This window comes from Vidua chalybeata, chromosome 12, assembly GCF_026979565.1.
Source record: "Vidua chalybeata isolate OUT-0048 chromosome 12, bVidCha1 merged haplotype, whole genome shotgun sequence".
Taxonomy (NCBI): domain Eukaryota; kingdom Metazoa; phylum Chordata; class Aves; order Passeriformes; family Viduidae; genus Vidua; species Vidua chalybeata.
Genome location: NC_071541.1, coordinates 98,909 through 121,849, shown reverse-complemented (window position 1 = coordinate 121,849; position 22,941 = coordinate 98,909). Strand labels below are relative to the sequence as shown.

Sequence of the window (22,941 nt, the reverse complement as noted above, 5' to 3'; positions counted from 1 at the left end):
CTTTTCAGGCATGTCTTTGTCCAAAACATGCTGACAAATACAGCAAATAATAGCTATCTCAGCAGTAATTATGTCTGCCTGGTGCTCTTCCCCTCCACCCTGGTTATCTTGATAAAGGGGCTGTACAGGAGCCTAGCCTTCATTTCACCCCCAGTGGCAAAAACTGCATGCACAACAAGCAGCAGGCTGAAGATTATGTTCATGCCTTGACCTCGAGACTTCCTGAACCAGTTTGGATTGGCTCTCCCTTTGAAACTACAGGCTTCCACAGGAAGTTCATAAATGGGCCCAAGTCACAGCAATTGACGTAGTCCTAATATTTTTAACTTGGTTCTTCAAGAACTACCTACAATGGGTGGTGTTTCATGGACACAAAGAGCTGGCCGGCTTTTTCAAAAGCAAATGTCAGTGTGCTGGGTAAAATGCAAACCACTGAAAGCAAGTGAGTAATGTAGCTTTTGCTGCTCTGGGGATGTGGTGGTGTGTGCTGTGAAGCTGCACTGCACTCCACCATGTCCCTGTGTCAGCATCATTGGAGCTCCCAATACGGCAGGCAGCCATCATCTACAAAGAGCTAAACCACAGGCCTGTGTTCCACATCCCTCAGCTTCAGGTGCGTTTGGATCCACTGCTTAAGCCTTGATGCAATCTTTTTTCCCATGTCTTACTCACTATCTGACATAATTTGTGTCTTAGAAATGGTTTGCAAGACTCATTCAGAGGTGTTAAAGAAAAGTTCTTTTACTCCCTAAGATTAAAGTACCCTAAGAGAGGTTTGTGAAATGCCCATGGTTTGTTCCATCCACAATGACAAGAGAGACAACCAGAAACAATAAATGTTGCAAAGAAACACAAGTATTAAATCTTTTGGAGAATGATAAATGCAAATGGGCATGAAAACCTTCTTTTTAAGATTTTTATCTTTTTCATATAGCTCTAACAAAATGCAACTGCATTAAAGACATTCCTTTTCATTCATTTGCTTTGCACCTTGTTATCTCATTACCTGTTAAACATGAACTTAATGGAAAACACTCTTCTTATTTACATCTCTGCATTCCACTGATTGTACGCTATAATTTGACAAGTTCAAATTCAAAGGTGTTGAATGCATTGCTCCTATGTTCCTATGAAAAAGACATTTTCATGTTTGCAAATAACCTAATGGAATGGGGTGAAAGATTGCTATTCATGTTAGCAGTGCAAATGATTTCAGAACTATTTAATTAATTTCTAAGTTAGCAGCTCTGTCCAAGGACCATGATAGCCCTTAAAGCAACTTCTAAAATTCACTGTCTAGTCTGATTAGTTCATGAATTCGGATTTTCTGGTCTATATTTAACTGATGTACTTTGAAACATAAATGATGTATATATTATTGTTTTGAGAAATTGTCAGGAATTTAAAAAAGAAGCAGGACCACTTCCAGCACATAGGCTCTCTTCTCATTCAGTCAATAAGTCAGAAACCCTTCTTACTGAACAACAAAGCAAACTCTCCCCATTTCCCCTGCCAGCCACAAAAATTAGATCCATTGGATAAACCAAATATTTTTGAATATTCTTTGGTTTCTGCCTGCAAATCATAGGATCCAGATCCAGTATTCATTTACAAAGTAAGGAGTTAATTTGATGTCTTTTATTTTTTTCACTGATAAAGGCTTATCTTGTATTCTTCCAATCTTTCTTGTAAGCATTTCCTGAGAGGGGTGTAAGTCAGCCAACATGGAGAATCTGCCTATGATACCTAGCAGGGAAGGCCTTGCTTGTTTGGCCAAGTCTAGCAGGTCTTACATAATAATTTATTACAGTACCTTTCTGTTTCCTGGTCTGTGGTTTGCTGCTTGTTCTCAAAGCCAGTGAAGCTGCTCATATCCACATAGCCATCATTCTCATTAGCAGCAGATAATGCCCTGCTGGGATCTTCAAAAAACTCAGTAAAAGTTCCTGCTCTAGTGGATCTCCGAGGAGGAATTTGTATGTTTTCATAGTCAGAGCTCATAGCAGGAATGTTCTCATAGTCAGATGTGTCGGCATTGGGAAAAGAAATAGATCTAGGTTTCGTTAATGGCAGTGGCATGAAAGGAGGTCTGGACCGGTCCTCAAAGGACTCCACCCTTGACACACTCCTGCTGAAGGACTTGGGTGTTCCTTTTCTTTTACCATCCTTATAGAAAAGAACAGCTGAGGGAGACTCAGATGCACGGAACTTCCCCACATGCGATTTTAGTTGAGGTGAGCTACTTAGGCTCCTTCCTTCCAGCTCCATCAGCCTGGGAGGCCCATGATAGCTGGACTCTGACGAGGACCTTGAAGAAGAAACATTAACATCTACATGAACTTTATTTTCAGTTTTCTTCTTGAACTTTAGAGTAAGAAACCTCTTAAAAGAAGATTTCTTTTTCTTGGAATACTTTGCAGGTGAGTCATTCTCTATCAAAAGTGAAGGTGAACTTTTAGTGATTGGCTTTTTGGTGATGTAGGCAAGTTCAAATGGAGGTGGTATATCAACGACTGAGGATGGAGTAGATATGCCACATGATGAGAGATGATTTTGCTGGGAAAAACTACCTGAGGAACCATTGACACAAGGCAAGGACAAGTTGTCTTCTGTCCTTTTTATTCTAACACCATCCAGTACACAGACATCACTTTCTCTGTAAACAGAGATAGGTATCTCTCTCCCTTCAACAGAATAAGATCGAGGATATAAAATAAAGCGTCTTGACTTGGTTGGTAAAGCCCTGTTGGCTTCCACTGGTTTTCCTTCCAATGAAAAGGAATTATTGCTCAATTCTTCTGTCCCAGAGCCATTTCGGGAAGAGGATAAATCAGTTTCAGGTCCAGTTTCTTCTGGAACAGTTTCTGGGACATAGCCTGGCATTCTCCCAGACAGAGATCGTGTTCTAGTGACAATACTTTTACGATCAGTGGGCAGCAAGTTGTTTTCACCATCCATGCCTAATTCACCCCTTTTACTGTGATCAGCTCCTGAATCAGTCTGCACATCATGGACAATATCATTTTCTTCAGGAAGCACATAAGGATCATCTGGGGAATCACTGCTAGTTTCTCTTTCCTCTGATTCATCAGTCACGATGACCACTTCAGGGACTGCTAGATTTTCATGCACAATATGTTTGGTCCCACATTCTACATCAATTTTGCCATGCTTACAGATTTCTAAGTCATCCTCAAGTGGGACCTCTTGAGGTAAATTTGGGACACTTTTGCTGAGGCTGTTTGCTTCCACCTCATTCTCTTTGACTTGCAACTCATCTGACTTAGAGGCTTCCACAGTATTTTCACTATGCTCTTCAACGGTTACAACTTCCAAGTCTGGCTCCATCCCTGGACTACAAGGTAGACTATCAGAAATCATGCCATCTTCATGCAGAGAGGCCTCTTCTGTTTGAAGATTCTCATCTGAATGTTCCACAGGTATTTCCTTGTGACATTCATTCTCACAAGGTGCAATCTGACACCTATCATCCATATTCTCTGCATTCACAGTTTCTTCTTCCTCTTTTCCAGAGTCTTTCCTTGCTTCAGAGGCTACCTCTGATGTCTTCTCACTTTTCCTCTCAGTGATCTGGCAGTCATCACTGGCATTTCCTGTGTTTGTATTATTGTGCTCATTTGGGTCTACTTCCTCGTCTTCAGCTGCTGCTTCATGGATGAACTCTGCTAAACCATTTTTGGCACCGAGTTCATCTCCACACAGTTCTAATTCAGGACCTGTTTCTTCACTGGCCTCCTCAGGCAGCATGTCAGGGCTTGCAGAGTCATAATTTTCTAAGTCCCCTTCCATGTTCAAATCAAGCTCTGCATGCACATTGTGGTCATCATTTTGTGCTAGACACTCATCTGCCATTTCTAAAATCTCAGGCAATTCCTCCTCCTCCTCTTGTCCTACCTTCTCACAAGCTGGGATTGATTCATCTGCAGGCAGTGGCATTGCAATGATATCTCTACAAGTATCACCCATTAGTTTCTCATCTCTATTCAAGATGTTATCACTGTCAGTCTCACAATCACTACTGCTCTTGACCAGTTCCAGGTTGTAAGAAGTTTCTTGCTGGGTTTTGGTTTCAGTACAATCACCTACAACATCCTCATCTTCATCTACATTCTTGGTAGCATTGTTATCCCTATCTGGGGTATCTAAGGACTCCTCACAAAGTGCTTTGGACTGGCCACAGTCTCTGGATGGCTCCTCAGAGTCTGGTTCCCTTGGTTCAGCAGTATCTGAAGAGTTATGGTGCTCATCTTTGATGACTTCTCGATTACTGGTATTCTCATCACTAGCAATGTCATCCTCTTCCTTCTCTACCTTTTCTGGAGTTTCTGAGACGTCATTTTCCACAGAGGAATCTAGGTTTTGACCATGCTCATGTTCCAAATCATTAGAGTCTTTTCTGGGCAGCTGAGCTTCAGGAACTACAATGTATTCACTATCTGCATCAGATCCTAGGCAATCAGCATTGCATTGGTTTTCTTCACACAGCTCTCCATCAAGACACACCAGTTTCCCATTTGCATATTTATTTAAATTATTGTTGTTAGAAACACTGGATTTGCCCTCAGTGTCAGCTGAGAATTTTGGCTTGGGAGCAATAGGTGGTTTGGGACCCCTAGACACAGAGTTCGGGTGATGAAGAATATCAGCTCTTGGCAGTGAAGGAGAAAATTTGGAGACAGATGCTGGAGAAAGATGACCAATAATCTTTGGTTTCGGTGCTAATGGTGGTTTTGAGATTTCTGGAGAAGAGAGACAAAAGTCATGTTAGTCATCTTGGTTTCTTATTAAAGTCAGCAGAATATATCCTGCAATACACTTTATCAGTGACTTGTAATGCAGAAGTAGTCCAGCCAACAAAAAGCTGAAAAGAGAACTGAAGGAGCAAAGCATATGGATTGTCCCTCCATGTGACACTATAGCTATTCCAGTGAGCATAGTTTAAGGTCAAATCTGAACTGAACTAGATGCAGCTCTAACACACTTGGGGAAAGATGTACAGCTGCAGAGCCAAGGGTGTATCATACTTCAACCCAAAACATGAAGAGAGTTACTGGTTTAAACTCAAGTTATGTTTTCAGCATACAGCTCCTTCAGCCCTTTAGTCAAAAGATCCTCCATTCCTCCTGTAAATGCCAGGATCCCTTGCAGCTACAAACTTCTCTGAACATCAAAATGTATTTTAAATATATTTATGTTAACACATTTATTGTTATGTATTTAACATAAGGTCAGCCTTGTATTTCTAGTGGTAGTGCTGACACATATGTAGGGGAGATCAAGCAGACTGGCAATAAATTAGACTGAAGCTATGTGAATTAAATTGTATCTATATCATGATATACATTTTACTCAGTAGCTTGCCTGCCACAGCCATTTCCAGCTGTCTTGGTCCTGAAATTATATTCTTCAAAAACTAAATGAAATGCTGAAAGACTGCATAAATAGGCAGCAATAGGGATCCACCCTTGTGAGATTTTTTATGAGATAAAATACATAGTGTGAAGAAGCCAGCATAACAAATGGTTACAGACGGTAAGAAGTAGGTAGAAGTGGTTTTCTCCTATTGCTGTTTCCTAGCCATCAATAGATAATTACATAGTTAAGCAATCAGAAATCTCAAACTATAATTTTAATTTATGTATTGTGGTGGAAAAAGGAGAGCTCTCCATCCTAAAGAAAAGCACAGGACAAAGTATTTCATCATTACAGAGACAGAAACAATTCTTTGTGGATAATCTTCATGCACAACTCACAAGAAATAACAGAACAGCATCTCAAAAGACAAAAGTTGGGACACTGTTCCTATGTGAAAACCCATCCAAAATCATGGTACGAGCTTCAGAAAGTGTAGCTACTGTGCTGTTGTATTTAGAATATTTTGAAATGCAGACTTTAGATATGTAGAAGTGCAGTCAGCACAGTACAGATGTGCACTGTACTAAGAATAAAGGAATACTGAATGCAAACTGCTTGAAAAAAGATTGTTTGATTGTCCCAATATTTGGTGGCATGGTACTTTTCTTATTGTTATCCTAGTATAATTGGAGTAATTTGTACTGAAATAATACTGGCCTATTTGTTTGATTAGTCTCTGGGAGGCATAAAAGGCTGTTTCTTTTGATCTTCTTAACCTTCCTGAAATTTCTTCTGATACTCAGAAAGAAGCTGACAATTTGGCATTCTGATGTAATCAGAAAATAGTCTTTCTAGAGTTATGAGACACCAGAGAGATTTCATCTACGTTAAAAACTGAATCAGTGATCTCAGCCCAGAAGGAACAAAAAGTCTGTTATAAGCAGGTGCCTTATCGCATATACCACTTAAGAATTATTCTGTATCTGGAGTTTTACCCAATCCATCTGGCATGTGGGAGACTCCACTAATGAAAAAGGAGGGAGAGAGAACTGTGTATTTACCAGTCTGTAGTTACTGTGGTGTTTCACAGTATCCACTGCTGGTTTAGGCTGTTGGGTGTCTGTCTAATCACAGAATGGGTAACTCGTTTTTCCCTGCCCATTAAGTCAGAAACTTTACTCGCTGAACACTCCACCTTTGCTGAAGTAGCCTTTTGCAGGCAGCAGCTGAAGACTGCAGAGTACTGGAGACTCTTGCCAGTTAAAAACAGGGACGCAATAGAAATGGGTTTAGTATCTTGTAAGCCTGGTGCCCCAGTGAGAGCTACCTTTTGCATTTTTAAATTAGTTACTGAAATCATTGAACAGCCTAAACTAACTTTCTGGTACTAAAATGAATGAATTTGTTATTAGCTAAAACTGAGTCTTTACATCTTTACCACCATACTAAGACATTTTTAGGACTAACTCCAAGAAAAAAACCATCATTTTGGAGGTACTACAACACTCTCTGCAGTGCCTGGCCTTTCCTAGGAATATATATCCAAGAGTAGCATACAAATACTAGTCTGTTCCTGGAATGTGACAAAACTTGAAGTTTCTCCATTCTCATCCTTGCTCTTTTCAGAGTGTCTGTACTGAAACAGTGAATAATGAGGAAAAGACTGGACTTTAGAGAATGCTGGAACCTTCCAAGCTTTGTTGTATAAACAAATTTGAAAAAAATTAATGACAGGAACTCATTTCCTTTAAGTAAAATAACCATGGAGACATCACTTAAAAGAAATACAACTTAAACAATTACCTACTTTCCCTCCAGTGATAATTTTCTACAGCAAAAGGATCAAATAATCTTGAGTTTTTCCTTCTGCTAGTGCAACAGCTACCTTCAGTAACAGTGCTGTTGGAAGAGAACTTATGGTAACGGATCCTGTTCACAGTATGGTAATAAGCATTGTCATGTCCTTCTCCTACTCACTTGTGCCAACTACTGGTCATTACTGTTTCCTTAGATAGCTTTTTTCCTAACTGCTTTGTCCATTGATCTTGCCTTTCATGAGTCTCCTTAAATAATTTTCCTTTTTCTTTGGTGGCAGTGTGAGGAAAGGGCAGCAGGAGGAGTGCAAGTGTTTAAAAAATAACCCAAACAAAAGAAACCACAGCTTCTTGCCTTTTATCACAATTTCATTCTGCTTCAATTTCTGCTTCCTTTGCTGTCTGAGCCACTTGAAAGGTTCTGGCTGTAACTTCTAAATGCAACACTGCACCATAAGTAATGTGTATGTTCCCAAATAATTGTGCATGTTTATTTTAGGATGTATTTTATGTTGGAGGGAGACACACCCACCTTCTGCTTAAAAGGAAACTCTTGGGGAATACAAATTCCTTTAGCCTGCTCCTCCCCTTATTGTTCAGTGCTTCCTTGTACTGACAAGGACTGCTTCCTCTCCTTACCCACCTTCCTTCAGGCAACCCTTCATAATTCCATTTCTGCCATGATCCATATGAAATTACATTACATTAGTCTCCTCCTGTCCAAGTTTCTAAGCGGTCAACAGTAGTCTAGCAGGTCACCTGGTACAGCTCTCCTGGAATAGCAAGCAACCCATGCAGCCTTTACTGTTCAAGTGTTTCTTTGAAACAATATACATTTTGTAGTGTGGTATTACCAGAAATACTGCAACTACCCGCTTTCAAATATTTTCAAATTTAGGATTTCAAATTTAGCCTAGAATTTAATTAGGGCTTATAAGGGACCATACCTACAAAACGCCAAGAACTAACTAAACACTGAGGTTTCACATTTGCCTGGATATATGTAGACATGTCCCAGGGCCATGGTCTTTGCTAGTGGCTCAAGAAAGTACATAGCTCCAGAGTGCAGAGTGCAGTCAAGGTTCCAGCCTTGACTGGTGCTGCAATCTGGTTCACGCTTCTTTTAAGATGCTGAAAGTAGCTTTTTCTGGCCAACAAGCTTTTGGGGACCTGTGCTTCCTTCATGCCTTTGGCATTAATTCAACTCAGACATATGTCAAAATGGGAAAGACACTGAGGACAGAGGGCAGAAATGCATTGTTCAGGGATTTACAGAGCTTTTGGGTGGAAGTGACAGGGCAGGTGAAGGGACAATATTGCAACAGAGGGATGGGACTGCACCAAACCAAGAATCCTGGTAGAAACCAGTCTTGTCTGCCACTGCTTCTGCCCAGGAAGAAGGGATTGAAATCCACAGATGGAAAGTATCTGAGAAACAGGAGGTGGAGGGAGACTATCCAGACAAGGACACAAGAGAGTCCTGTTCAGCTCTGATCGGGAGCTTTATAATTTCAGATAGCTATATCAGAATGAAGTTAAACCAGATTTTCTAGAAAATTTTGGTCTAAAGTCAGCAAAAGGTAGACTATACACTTTAGTATCACCATATTTTAATCCTGTAATTAAGTATTCATTTAAAAATAAAGCCCTTATTTCCAGTTAGTGCTGCCTTGCTTCAATCTCCAGCACTTAATATTGCTTCTTCCATTGAAACATTCCATTTATTATTATTTCCTCCATATTATTAATTGTGCAATATTTGATGCAGAAAGAGCTCTCTTTGTTTTACAGCATATAAGTGCTGTATTACTTATTTCACACTACTGGAGAAAAGTTACAAAAATTACGTAAGAAGTGGAAACAGTTGCATGGGAGTTGCATGGGAGTCACTTGAAATGGAAAAGGTATTCAGACTAGGATTTTCAAATTATATAGGAGTGCAAGTCTTCCTATTAATTTGGGTTCCAGTCCAGATTCAGGTACTAGTTTGACTTGAACAGGTATTAGATACTTATATGGCTTTTGAGAATTTGGACTTCAGGAACTTGAAATACCTGGTCAAAATCAGCAGGCCCTTAAATGCCTCAGATATTTACGAAAATGGTATTTCATGTTCTTCGTAAGTCTGATACTTTTGAGAAGCACCTATCCTCTCTTATCAGTATGTGTTCTTGTGATCAAAGGCACTCTGCATATAGCAAGAGGGCTCCACAGTGTGAAGATAGACCTATAGTCAGTAGTAACTGTCCCAACTATTCCCCGAGGAATTTTATCCTCTTAGAAGTCATAGCTGCAATATTAACAGCTGGGCTGTCACAGCACACCCCACTCTGCAGAACTAAAATGCTTCTATGTACAGTTACAGGAACACATCCTCTATGATTAGATCAATGCATTATGATGCTGGGATATCAGATCAATACCTTACAAATTTCTGTTACTATACAGCTTTACTGCAGTCACCTATAAATATAATACAACAGCATACTATTCCACAGTGAAACAGTGTTGGAGAAGGGAAAAAAATCAAAAGGCAATAAAATCAGAAGGGGTATGTTTTAACACCAAAAACATCTTGATCCTAAAAATTCTCCTGTGTTTTCACTGTCTCTAGCAGACTGTACATATAAGTCTTGCTGGTGGGCTCAGCAACAAAAAAACACACATCATGACAAATAATCTTGGTTCTAAACTACTACCATACATTTCTTTTTAATGTAATTGTGTTTGCGATGTTACCAGTTTGGCTCTGTTTTCACAACAGAAACTTAACACTGAGGCACACAACCTGTTGTTTCATATATTGCTTCCTAGAAGCCAAAGAAGATGGTTAAAATTCTCTGACAGGTCCATACAGCATCTTTTCCTATATCACTTTCAGTAGCAGCTGAAAGAATATACAGTCTGCTTATGTCTCTGAACAATCTGGAGTCTAATGTCTGTACACTATTTTACATCATTTCAGCACCTGGCAAAAAAATTACTAGAGGCTGGAAGGTCCTATATATGAAGCTGGTCTGGTCTCTTGTCTCTTAACACAGATTTCCTGTGGCCTTGGGTGGATTGCTTCATCTTTTCAGTATCAGTTTCGCATCTCTGAGGATAATCCATATCTCCCTTCCTGTTCTCAGTTTGTCATTATTTTAACTTCTGTGGGACCAAGGCTGCCATATATGCCTGCACATATGACTCTACTTACTGGTGCTATGCATTACTTACTATAATACAAAGATAGCCTAATGCTGGTGCCCAAGATGTACCAGTTAATAAATATCCCCCTCCTTCAGATTCAGTAGGAAGTTCTGCTTTGCACTGATGGGGGAGACATTCCTTGCATTGTGCAAACATACAAAACAAAGCCTGAGAAGGGATATGAGCACTCTATAAATACAACTTGGAGGTAAACACCAGAAGAGGAAAAGAACTATTTTTAAGCAAAAGGACAATGTAATCACAAGAATAAATGGTGTTGAATCTGGTCTGGAAACCAAGAGTAGCAGGAGAGCTACCTGAAAAGTTTTTGTTTAGGATATAATTGGAGGAATTAATAAAAGCAGTAGTAACAACGGGTGCCACTTTTGATAATGAAGGCAGTCCCATTCGGTCCTACATTCCTCAAAAATAAAAACTGCTAATAAAGTTTAAGTCCTTACAAATGGATACATCTAATATTCCTTACCCTGCACTTCCATTGACAACAGGAGTAGATTAGAGCTGGTCTGTTTTAAATAATGGAGAGATGAAGAAAGAGAGGTAGGAGCATCATTGCTGAAGTTTTTTTTGGCTGGCTTCATTTTCAAATGAGTTTGTATCCTGGGAGGGACAGAATCCAGACCAGGACCAGAATATAGAACGGAAATATCACCAGATTTTAGGAAAGTGTCTCACTCCCTACTCCAAGAGGAAAGAGAACTTTTTTGCTTTAAACTCAGAGGAGTGGTATAACACACTGATACAACAGTGGAGTGCTGGGTTTGACAGAAAAGAGCTTTTCCAATCCTATGCTACTATGCTTTGGCAAACAATGATTCAGTTTCCCAACACAGAACAGTTGTAGGGCAAGGTATCTAGTGGCAAAATCTCTGGGCTTCAGGATGTACCCATACATTGCAAGTGAGGTGCCCAGCAACATTCACCCGGAGCAAGGAAACACAACGGAAATTTTTAGGGCTAACAAAAAAGATCTGTTGCTCTTCATCTTTAATTCTAGAAGCAGCTTTTAATTTTTCTAAATAATTCCACTTAGCAATAATTATTTCCTGTATTGTTATGCTTTTCACACACATGCCTCATCCCTGAAAATCAGAAAGTCTTAGTGAACAGTTTAAAGTTTGTCCTGATTTTCCAGTGGCTTCTTTTTATGTTTTAACTGTTGAATGCCTTGTTCCCTTTTCTGTCTCTTTCACCTTCCCAGTTTCCATCAAGGAAAAATCTGAAAAGTTAACAGAAAGGAGGAGGAAGGGTTTGGGTTTGCCTTAGAGAGCAAATTCTGCAAAAAAACATTACCTTCCCCCAAAAATATACTCTTGGAAAGAAAGTCACAGCAAATTCCCTAGGAACTTCGTGAACAGTTGAGTGTATCCGAGGGAGTAGTGGGCGCACACCCGTGCCGCTTAGCAAGCGCAGCCTTGCCGGTCTGCCAGCCTGGTTGTCCCCGGAACACCTAACCTCGCCCGCCCTTGATCCCTCAACGGCTGGGCAAGCAATGGGGCACTCACAGCCTCGGGGAGCCATTGAGCACCTGCCGGATCGAGGGGAAAAGGAGGGCCGGCCCTGGACGGAGGGTGCCCGGGGGAGAGGTGCCAGCCCGAGCAGCAGAGCCCAGAATCTGCCGGCCCCGAAGGAGGGATGCCGGGACGAAGGGGGACGCGAGCCCCGGAGGAGCTGTGCCCGGGCAGGGGGTACTATCCTGGCGATGGGATGTGCCGGCCCGAGGGAAGGAGGGTGCCGGAGGAATGAAGCCCGCCCGGCGTTTGCCGGCCCCGGGGAAAAGATGTCCAGAAGCAGAGACCCTTCCCGGCGGGCCCGCGCACTTACCGGCGTTGTTCATCTTCCACCCCAACTTCGCTCGCCGGCTGCTCCGGGCGCTCAGCGCATGGCCCCAGGGGCCCCGCCGCCCTCGCCCCTCGAGGCCGCGCCCGGCCCTACAGCCCCTTGGGGGCACGGGAGCGCAGCGGGACGGCCGGACGCGGACGGCGGGCTGGGCGGGTGGCGGTGCCGGCCGGGGGCGGTCAGCGCCGCGCGCCTCCGCCCTGCCCCGCGCGCGGCCCGTCGGGGGGCGGTGGCGGCGCCGGGGCCCCGCACGGCCGGCGGCGCGCGGGGCCGGACCGGGCGGGGCAGGACCGACTGCGTGCAAGCAGCGCCTGCCGCGAGGCGAGTGTGGGGGTCCCCGCGGGGAGTGGAGGGCATGGATGCGGCACGGATGCCCAAGCGCGCGAATATTTAAAGGCGCGGCGGGGTCCTTCGGCCTCCTTTTCGCGTGCCCCCCCTCCCCCCTTCGTGTCCTTACTGCCTTTCCACCACCCTTGGTCCCCCTTTGCGCTCTACGTGATCCCTTTCAGCCCCTTCTCCATCCCCTCTCCCGCTTTCTCTCCTCCCTCCATATTGCCTCCATCTCCCCCCCTCTCCTTACATCCTTTTCCCTTTCTTCATCTTTTTCCTCCTGCCCATTCTTCCCATCTCTCCATAATTTCCCTCCTTCCATCCATCCCCCTCAATCTATTCATTCACACACACACACACACTCCATTTCCCCGAGGAACACGACCGTCCCAGCCTAGGACCCTCTAGGGAACGAGGCTCGGGGAGGCCCCCGCCCCGCCGCAGGCGTTTTTCCCTAACCAGGAGCATCCCTGCAGAGCCGACAGCACCTGCTGCTGGAAGCGGGATCTGAGTGCAGGGGAGCCAGGCACGGTCCCTCGCATACAAACCACGCTTGCTCAGAGCAGTTTCACGCAGCTGCAGGATGCTGTGTGCAGCCCTCTCCCATAAGCCAGCATCTGGCTAAAGGAGGTTAATGCAGGCACCTAGTTTTCGGGCTGGTAGCAGCACTGACACCCAAACAAAATTGGATCGCCCTCTTCCTCTCAATGGAGGCATTATATGGCATTGCTACATTTCCCAGTGGGGCTGGTATTGCTCACGCAAGTAAGCACAACTTGGCAAATTTCCCTTCCCTGGCAAAGGAATCTCAGGAGGGCTGAGCTGACCTCAAGATTCGCTTCCCTAGTTGGGGACAGACCCTTCCTTCCCAGAGCAGGATGGTTGTTTGCAGCAAGCCCAGAGTCCTGCAGGCCAGCAGGCTGGGTATGGGGAGAAGTAGCACATTGTTCCTGCCCAGTGTCCCAGTAGGGGTTTGAAGCTGTCAGTTCTTGCTTTGACATTTTGAATCCCCCAGGAACCATGACAATTGCTAACACCATCCAGAGAAACTTAATTTTAAATGCTGTTATGTTTTTGCAAAGGGCCTAATAACTAACATCATCCTGCTGGCAGGTGCTCTATAGTACAGGCAAAGCTCTTTTTCTTGACCTTTCAAAGCGGTCTCATTGCGTGTGATGGAGTGCAGGGTGCCTTGCACTGTAGTGCACAGACCTCTCAAGAGAGAAAGTGAGCAGTGATGGAAATGGGAATTCTTTGCATGGACTTGAGTGTCTCCCACTGAGGCTGATATCCAGGAATGCTGGATTTTGATTCTCTAGAGGATCCTGGTTGTATCACTACGGCTCTAAGCATGCATTGCAATGCTGTATGGTTTTGGAGATGGATAAATTCACAGTAGCAACTCTTTCATTACTATTCTGACTGACATAAAGGCTTATATAGTCCCTCAGAGCATAATGTGTCTGGTCTGTGCCCTGGTGCAGGGAATGAATCCACCTATGACCAGCTGTCATGCAACCTTCTCCCTACATACTTCATGTATTGGTCCCTGGTTTTATTCTTGCCACCTGCAGCCTTGATGTTTGTGTCAAGCAACATAAATAAGATGTCAATAGAAAGCAGCACATGAAATAGCTTTGAGAATACAAATTTAAGATCTTGCAAATGCTGGGGAAAAGTTTATGGGACACAATGGAAAAAGAATGCCCAATTTTAAAAAAATCAAGCACAGTAAGAGTGATTTGGAAAAAAATTCCTTGAATATGTTTTCCAGGAGAATAACTTTTTGGTTAAGCAGCTGCAAAAAACTAAACAGTAGGGAAAGGGGCAGCAGGAAGGCAAGAAATATGTTTTCACAGAAGAATTGAGAATGCTGGCTGCAGAATTTGGGGGAATTTCCTAATAAACTCAAAAACATAGTCTAGACTGTAAAGTTTCTCATATCTAGATACATAATGGAAGAATGGTTAAATATGTTACTATCTAAACAAAGCCATTGTAAAAGTGATTTTGCAAATAGACTAGATGGTGTCGTAATTAATGTACTATTTCTACAGTGCCCTTCACACAAAACCTTTTTTGGTCTGCTATAGGACAAAGAACCATGGTACTTCATAGGTTTTGAGCCAAACAATTGATTTGTGAAAAATTTTACTTTTTCTGTGGAAGTAGCTGAACACTCCAGCGGAACCCCATACTTAACGACAAGGAGACAACTCCTGACATCATGCCATTAGCTCAAAGCCTGGCTAAGGGGCAGACATTGCCTGAGATTAATTTTGTGACCTAGCTCTGCAGAGGCTGAGTGCTTCTCACAAGTTTCCGACTGCCGTGCTCAAATCTGCTTCCTAATTTGAAGGGCCTGGTGCCAGGGTACCTCCAGGAGTTGCTGACTCCTTTCTTTCATCAGATCTGATTGGTTTGAACTTTGAACTGATTTGTGGTGGTTAAAAATGCAACCAATGCGCTGCTACAAGATATTATACTCTTCGCCAAGGAATGTGTTCTTGAGCAGTTCAGACAAATTTTGAGCTCCGAGAACTGCTTCATGGGCAATTAGACTACAATTTGGATTCAACAGACAAAACCCCCGAAAATCTGTGCAACTAAAGTATACTTAGTAAGCAAAAGCCTTATATTCTTTTTACTATTAGCCTAAAAGACAATCCAGAGTGTAATTTCCTGTACTGAAATGATGAAAAGTTTTGAGAATTTTGTAGCTAAAGGCAAATAAGAACCATAAAAGAACTGCTTGAAATCTGTCTGTTTACTCTGTGATCCTCTTAAAAAATAATGGGGAATGATCTGTATTACAAATGGAAAAATGGGAAGGTGAATGCATGTGAACAGGTTCAGGAGATGCTTAAGGGTCAAATCAAGTTTGTGCAGCCAGAAGAGGAATCTCTGCTTTTGCAAGCATATCCTGCAATTAAGGTTTTAAAGGGTGGAGTCCACACCACATAACACATTCCTTGAAGCAAGCACAGTTCAGAACAGAAAAATCATTTTCCCCAGGGAGAACCCATGACTTAATTGATGAGAGGTGAAATCAACACATCTAATTTCTTAAGTCATCTATTGCAATAAATTAAACATATATTTAAAAATAATTTTGACTAATTTTTAATACTGAGATGTCTTTTAAGAAAGGATTATGTAACATAATAGGGATTAACATAACCCATCTACCCATTTGACTAATTTTATGAATTTAAAACTCAGATGAATTTCCAGGTTTAGAGGTCCCCATCCAGCAGATATTTTAAGTACATGTTTAAATCTAAGCAAGTGCATATAATCTGTTTTAAGTAGGGTTACTCTGTATACTTAAGTACCCTGTTAGATCAGAGCTATCTAACATGCTGGAGTCTTATTTTTTTATCATTGTAACATAAGCTAGCACTCTTTTTGCCATTTTAATGGAGCTTTATAGTGTCTATCATAATACACTACCTATGCATCTTAATTGTTGTTTTTAAGCCTCCTTATGTTATTCCATAGAGGTGTTTGACAAGATGAGATTTGCTTCTTTATAAGCAGTCTTTCAGGATATTTTTCATGACTTTTCACCCTCTTGTCTCTTTTTCTTTAGGGTTTATAGGTTTTGATTTTGGAGTTTGGAGTTTCTTTATCAGTATTTCTGTGTCAGTGGCCTTACTAAAAGAAATTTTCTGGCATGGAACTAAAAATACTGGGGGGTGGAGGAGGGGGAGGGTGTGTTTGACCTCAAAATGACATTGGGCTAAATTTCTTAGTTCCTATTAGGTAGAATTTCAGAAACCAACAATGCTTTAGAAATCTTTATATGCGTCTGGTGTTAGTTGCCTGAAAAATCACCTATTTTCATATTATTTTGATATTACCTGGTGCATTATAGCTGGTAGAATGCCACCCAGGAAACCACAAGACAGAGAGAAGTGGTTCAACAGCACATCTCTCTTGGTGACCTGGCAAATGCAAGAGTGTAGATCTATAGCACAGGATACATAGGGTAGCTAATCTCTTGTGTTTCTCTTTGTAAGTATGCTTGGGACATCTGAAAGGCTGGATGTGTAGGGGAAAACTGTTACATTGGCATGGATTCATGCCGATCAGGCTTACTTTAATGTTATTCTACAAAAACATTTCAATTATTGCAGTAAAGTGTGCATGTCACAAAAAGTGAAATAATTTACTAAAGCAGGATGAAAAAAAAGTGTAGATCTTTTAATAACCACAAGCATTCCTTGGTATGTCAGATAAATTTAAATGTAAAATATGGGCAGCTGTGATGTGCTGAGCATTGTAATAGGTAAATATGGTAAATACTGGTAGGTAAACACTTTTCAGTTATTTATCTTTTCTGTGATATAACACTAGAGCCAGATGTCATTGCTCCCAGTGTCTATGGAACTTTATATCCTTCAGTGACTAGCATGTCATTCTCAGACTTTCTCGCTTTCTTTTTCCTCTCTGCTCAAAAATCTGACTGATACCAAGTCAGGCTCAGAGACAGAATAGTAGGGAGTGCTGTAGTGAGAGTCCTGACCAGTCAGTACTCCCCAGTGGCCTGGCAAGCCACAAGAGATGTGTCGTATTAGAACTGGAGATGCATTGGCCGGATGTGTCTTAAATTTGTAGTTCTGTAGTACTCCAAGTTTCTTCAGTGTGAAGTTAATATTCTCTTGAGAGTTCTTGGTAGAGAAGGAAGCTGAAGGACCATCACTCAGATGAGATCTCAAAGATTATTGGTGAAAATTTCTTTGAAAGACAGAAATTAAAACAAATGTTGTCATGGCCATTGGAGACTGAGATGGAATCCTTCACCCTACAGGAGCCCATATTGCCTGGCTAGAACAGAAGTGTCTGAAAGCAAAGCTTGTTCATATCAAAATTTGACAGCATTAGCTGCTCATCTCAGCACAATTCAGCACAATACTTCCTGGCATATAATGGTATTTTTTTCCTATTTTTGAGCACCAATATACCTTTTATGACAAACAGTTTGCTTGCTGCCTTCACTCTACATTTGTGTTCTTCTTTACATCAAAACTGATTGCAAAGACTTGTTGAATAGATGTCATAGCCTGTCGCTGTTGTATTGAGGACAGGTGAATAAAGCGACATATAGACTCTCAGGTCTCAGAAGGTAAAATGCTGAGTTTATTAGACATCAATTTCTTTTTATAGACTCTTCTGATAAAGCTGGACCTGACTGGTCCTCAATCAACACCCCTCACATCATTGGTTAATTAGGAACAACATTTTTCTGGTAAACATCTTACAAGTAATTAACATGTTCAAAACACCAGCTACAAAGATAAGGGATTATTTTAAGTCTTTCTCTGAATTGTCTCAAAACTTCCCAGGGGCAATACCTGTGAAAGTTTATCTGACTCTCTCCTTCTGACTAGACTGTCAGTAACCACAATAGCCTTGGCCCCTGACTTTACATCCTCATTAAAGGCAAGAGAAGCTGAATGAAGACAAACACGAAGGGAGTGGAGAGGAAAACAAGTATGGGAAAGTTATAGCTAGATGATGAGTATTCTGTGCCATACAAGCAATTTGTTACTTCACAGCATACATTTTTTCACAGCACTATTTTGCAATAAAAGAGAAGGGATTACAGTTACCAATTATTAATGACTAACACTGCAAACGTGCTGTCCATTACATAGTTTACAGAGCTCATTTCAGACTACAGGAGATACTAGATTTTGAAAGATGGTTGATGTGTACAGACCCCAGCGTGCTGTAGGAGAGGGAGGCTACAAGGATAGTGGTGTCAGTTCCTGGAAAACTAGTCTGTGTTTTAATTCCTTACAAAGGAATACAATTCTGAAATACTCCAAATATATCTTTGACTCTCACTTGATCAAATGAACATCTGATTGCTTCACTCATAATTTTCAGTACAGGGCCCCTAGCAAGAGCACCAGTCCTCTCAGGATGGAGATTTATGTGTTTCCATTCAGGCTCACAGTGCCATCAAGGTTGCTCTGATGCATCAAGTTTATGAGCTTTTTACTGCTTAGTATAATTGCAAGAAAAGAATATTTGTAGTCAATTGTGCAAAATTGGAGAAACCCCACATTTGGTCTACTCATTGCTCACTGCCATGGAAATTTTCTTTGCTACTCGACTGCCCATATACCTAATTCTCATGTCTTGGCTTAGTTTTTGCCAATGTCTTACCCAGATATGACTTCATTTAATGTAACTTAGCTTGGGCAAGGATGTGTCCAGAAACATGTCTATCTTTACTCAATGGCATGTGACAGTTCTGCACTCTAAAACACTTGGTGGCTGCATTTGGAAAATGTCAATACAGCTCTACTGGCAACAAACAGAGAAGTAGCTGAAAGTACATTTTGATGGACTGGCCTACTGCAGTTACTTGTTTTTCTCCAGACTTTCACACCCTTGCAGATACTGTCCGTTATACAAAGCACAAGAGGAAATAACATAAAAAATAATCAAATGGTGAGCTGTGAGCTGAAGGATGGTAGACGGTGCTTCAGACATCACTCAAAATAACCAAGTGCAAGTCAGGAGCAATACCATTGAGAGTCAAATGTTATGCAGGTGTAAAGTTGATGTCAGTGAAATTAAAATTGGTCACCAAGTCAAAAAGGCTGAGACTTGGCCTAAAGAAACTCATCAGCACTGGGGACAGAGCTGAATTTCAGTTCTTGGAGTCAGTAAACACTCTTGCTGAATTTCATTTTAAAAAGGGGCAAAAAAAACTCACCCAGCTGGAGAAATTTTGACTAGTTTCCTTTGTGTGATGGGACCATGCATTTGATACCCCCTGATAAATGCAACTGCAGTGGGTCATCAATGAGAGAAAAGGTTACAGCAGTGATGGTTACTCTGAGCATTGTTTTGATCCACAACAATTAATTACACACCTCATTTTATCTTGGCTATGTACTGGGTGCAATCTGTTGTATAAGAGCTACATATAGGGAGGAAGACAAACGCCCATTTCCTCTCAGAACTTGGATTTGTTTTGGTCTCACGCCAGTGAAAGTCTCAGTCCAGGCACCTTCCACCACAAATCCTCACTTTAACTGTGCAACCTACTTATCATTAGGGCCTTTTTTGGCCGTGGTAGACCTTGGCTGCATTGATTAGCACAACCACTGACCCAGAGTGGGGTTGGCAGCTGCATTCTCCATTTCCTGCCCAGGCATCTGCTGCCTGATTGGAGGAAAGTAGTTCTTAAACCTTCTTCAAAACAGGAAACTTCTCTTCTCCCTGCTTCCTGAGATACAGGAACCGTCTCCGAAGCAACCCATAGACAAAGACTCATATTAACTAGTGGGATGCCATAACAGATATAGTGGGAGTTCATAATTCAAGCCATAACCTACCCTGAAAGCTTGCAAAGTGCCTCTCTGTGCACCACTGCTCCCACCTCTGTGCCTACATTGCTGCCTCATTAAACAGTCTGGATGTTAATTAGCAGATGATAATCCTATCCACTGGAAGCATTTGTAAACACTTTTCATCTTCATGATTAAATATTGATCCTGTGCCACCAATCTCTGGAATATAAATTTGTAATATTGCCCCTCTGACTTTGCATTGGAGAGGTGACTGAACACGGCAACGTTGCCACTCTCTCTTTTCAATTTTTTAATGACAGTACAAGTATCATTTGACTAAAAAATATTGATATTTTTGATATTTTATCTTTGCTCTTTGATTAGTTTACCACTTATGATCAAGCCTCCTTTAGTAGTCGGAAGTGGAGCTTTCAGCAAATCACTTGCAGCTTGAATGCAGTCCTGGACTCCTGGGCAACTCCTGTTGTACTCCTGGACAGAACTATGTGCATGCTTATAGTTTGCAGTTTACATCACTGAAGGCCTGTTACTAGCAGAGCCAGAGAAGCATAGCTGAAATTAGTATAAACTTCTATAATTCTGAGTTCATACAGAGTGTCAAAAATTTTACCCTAAAGCTCTGATTTGGTGGGTACTTTTAAAAGAGCCTGCAGGTCAGCGTAGGGGGTTTCAGAGCATAAAAACAAACACAGTAGATGAAAATTATAAACAGTGAGAAATCTTTCTTATTATTGGAATTGGACATAAATTCTACCTACATGATCATCTTTTCACAGCAAATGCAAAGCCCCTGTCGGCTCCACACATAAAGCTGAGCAATTTGGATGTCTGAGTAATTTTCCTGGTGTTAGGCTTAAGGAAAGAGAGCAGTAGGATATAGCAACATTTGAAGTCACCCTTTCCTTTGCATTCAGCTACTTTCTCACCAAATACTTCCTGACAGTAGAGTGCTACAATGGAGGATCCCCTCAGACTCTCTGATTTCCTGCCAGCAAGCTATGCTGTTGATCCTGGAGTGGCTGCCTTCAAAATCTAGACTAATTATTTTGCCTATGACTCTACCCCTGGTAATCATCAGGTAACGGGGGGAAGCTGTTATGTACTTGTGGCTCATGCCTGCTGTAACCCAAGCCACCTTAATTGCCAGTAGTGGATAGAGATGCCTTATAGCAGAAGGGTTTCTCATTGTTCCTTGTGATTTTCATACACACAGATCTGCCTGTCCTTTCACTGCAAGTGAATTTTAAAGGGAGAAGCAAAGTTTGCCAAGAGAAGCAATTTATCTTGATAAGTTGACTGATCTGGGTCATAAGGCAGACAAGCTCTCCTTCAGTCCTCTCACCAAACTAGGGGAGAAACCAGTATGTTTTAAGCTAAATACAAGCTGTATGTAATGTTTCTTTCTTTAGCCTAGTCATAAATATGAGAAGAATGTAATGAGACACAAGCTTGCTGCTATGATTTCCCAATTCATGGGTTTTTCTTTGTTCTTTTGAGGAAAAAACTTAAACTTAGCTCTTAAAAGGTGATGTTATGCTGCATGAGGAGAGGTAACACAAAAGTGGTGTGATCAGAATATGAAAACATTTTTCACAGTGGCCTGCACTGTGGGATAAACTGCTTGTGATATATCTATCCCCTGGGGCCATTTATGCTGGGATCCTTATTTGAGATGAAAAAGTTGTGAAATGCCCAAAATTTCCTATTTTGAGCACCTCCCTCCTTGTTTCTTCAGTCTCTCTCATAGGTAACCGAGAGCATTTTTTTCTATTCTACTATGTCTAGAGGAGGCCAAGTGGTTCCAGGGTGTTATTCCATGTCCTGGCTGCAGTGCAAGTCAATCTGCTTCAAGTGGAAGATGAGGAAAGATGTGAGGCACTCCTGCAGTTCTGACTAACTTCTCATCAAGCCAGGCAATTAACTTGTTGAGCATGCTCCCGAGCACTGGTATGGATGGTGAGAAGCTCCACTAATACTGATTGTAATTTGGTGAATGAGCAACACAGGATGCATGAAAGCCTTATGGTGCCAATGCACTCAGGAATGCTCCTCATGTGGAGCTGAAATCTCTCTCTTCTCTCTGGCATGCTTTGCCTTCAGCAAGCATTTCTAAGTAATTTCAGCTGTTTAAGAGTGTAAAGATCCCTTTCATTCCTAATTTTGACATTAGGTTTCATTTCACTGAAATTTCTCTGTGGAAGGTATCTGAGCAGCCTACTTTGGAGCACTTCTTTGATGTCCTCTCGGCAGAATTGCCAAATAAACATTGTTCCTGAATGAATCAGTCCCCAGTTATATATTTGGAACATTTTTAGACATCACCAGGAGAAGAATGTGTACACAGCCACAAGAAAGTGTTTGTACAACCATTCTGTCAAAGTAGAGCAAGAGTATCTTCTGCCCATTTTGTGGTAGTACTTTCTTTCAGAAGCATTGAGCCCTGGAATGAATGAAACTTGACTTCTCATAAATTTGTGTCATTCATGGTCGCCTTTCAAGTGGAACATAGTGTGAAGTCTGATTTAAAGATGTTGCCTGTAGCTGGGCTGCAAACAAAAAACTTTCTGAATTCCCTAGTGTCTGATAAAGAGTGGACTCATACTGCAGTTTCTCCTGTACTGATTCCTCCTCTCTTGTCTACATGCCAATCCCAGACTTTGATGTTCACTGATGAGCATCAAAAGGAGAGTAACAAAGTTCAGCGGAAGGAGTTTTAATGTGGAGGACTGAAGTGGCAAGACACACAAGTGTATATGCTGGGTGGTAGCATTTATGAACCTTTAAAGCTGAGTCAGAGGTCCTAGAGTCCACTTCTGATCCAGACAGAGAAAAAGGGACAAAATTTAATCAGGTGACAATATTTAAAGCCATTTAATTTTCTTAAGTGTTTTGATTCATGAGGACAAAATCCTTGTCCTCATGTCATCACGGTCTCTATCCTTTCTCCTGTAACCAGGAGTCTTCCACAGGTTCTTAGCCTGCACCATTTTTCAGATTGTTCGCTCAAAGCTACAGAGGCATTATCTTATATACTC

At 41.7% G+C, this 22,941-nt stretch overlaps 1 protein-coding gene across 3 annotated transcripts in view; it reads right to left on the bottom strand.

Moving 5' to 3' along the window:
- The window catches only part of FGD5 (FYVE, RhoGEF and PH domain containing 5), an 82,077-nt gene extending 69,679 nt beyond the window's left edge, over positions 1-12,398 (bottom strand). For all 3 annotated transcript variants that reach the window (XM_053953764.1, XM_053953765.1, XM_053953766.1), the window contains exons 1-2: positions 12,228-12,398; positions 1,814-4,760 (exon numbers count right to left, since the gene is read on the bottom strand). In XM_053953764.1, coding sequence (XP_053809739.1) covers positions 1,814-4,760; positions 12,228-12,240 — 2,960 coding nt within the window. In that variant the 5' untranslated portion in view covers positions 12,241-12,398. The remainder of the gene's footprint in view (positions 1-1,813; positions 4,761-12,227) is intronic.
- Between the last annotated feature and the right edge of the window lie 10,543 nt (positions 12,399-22,941).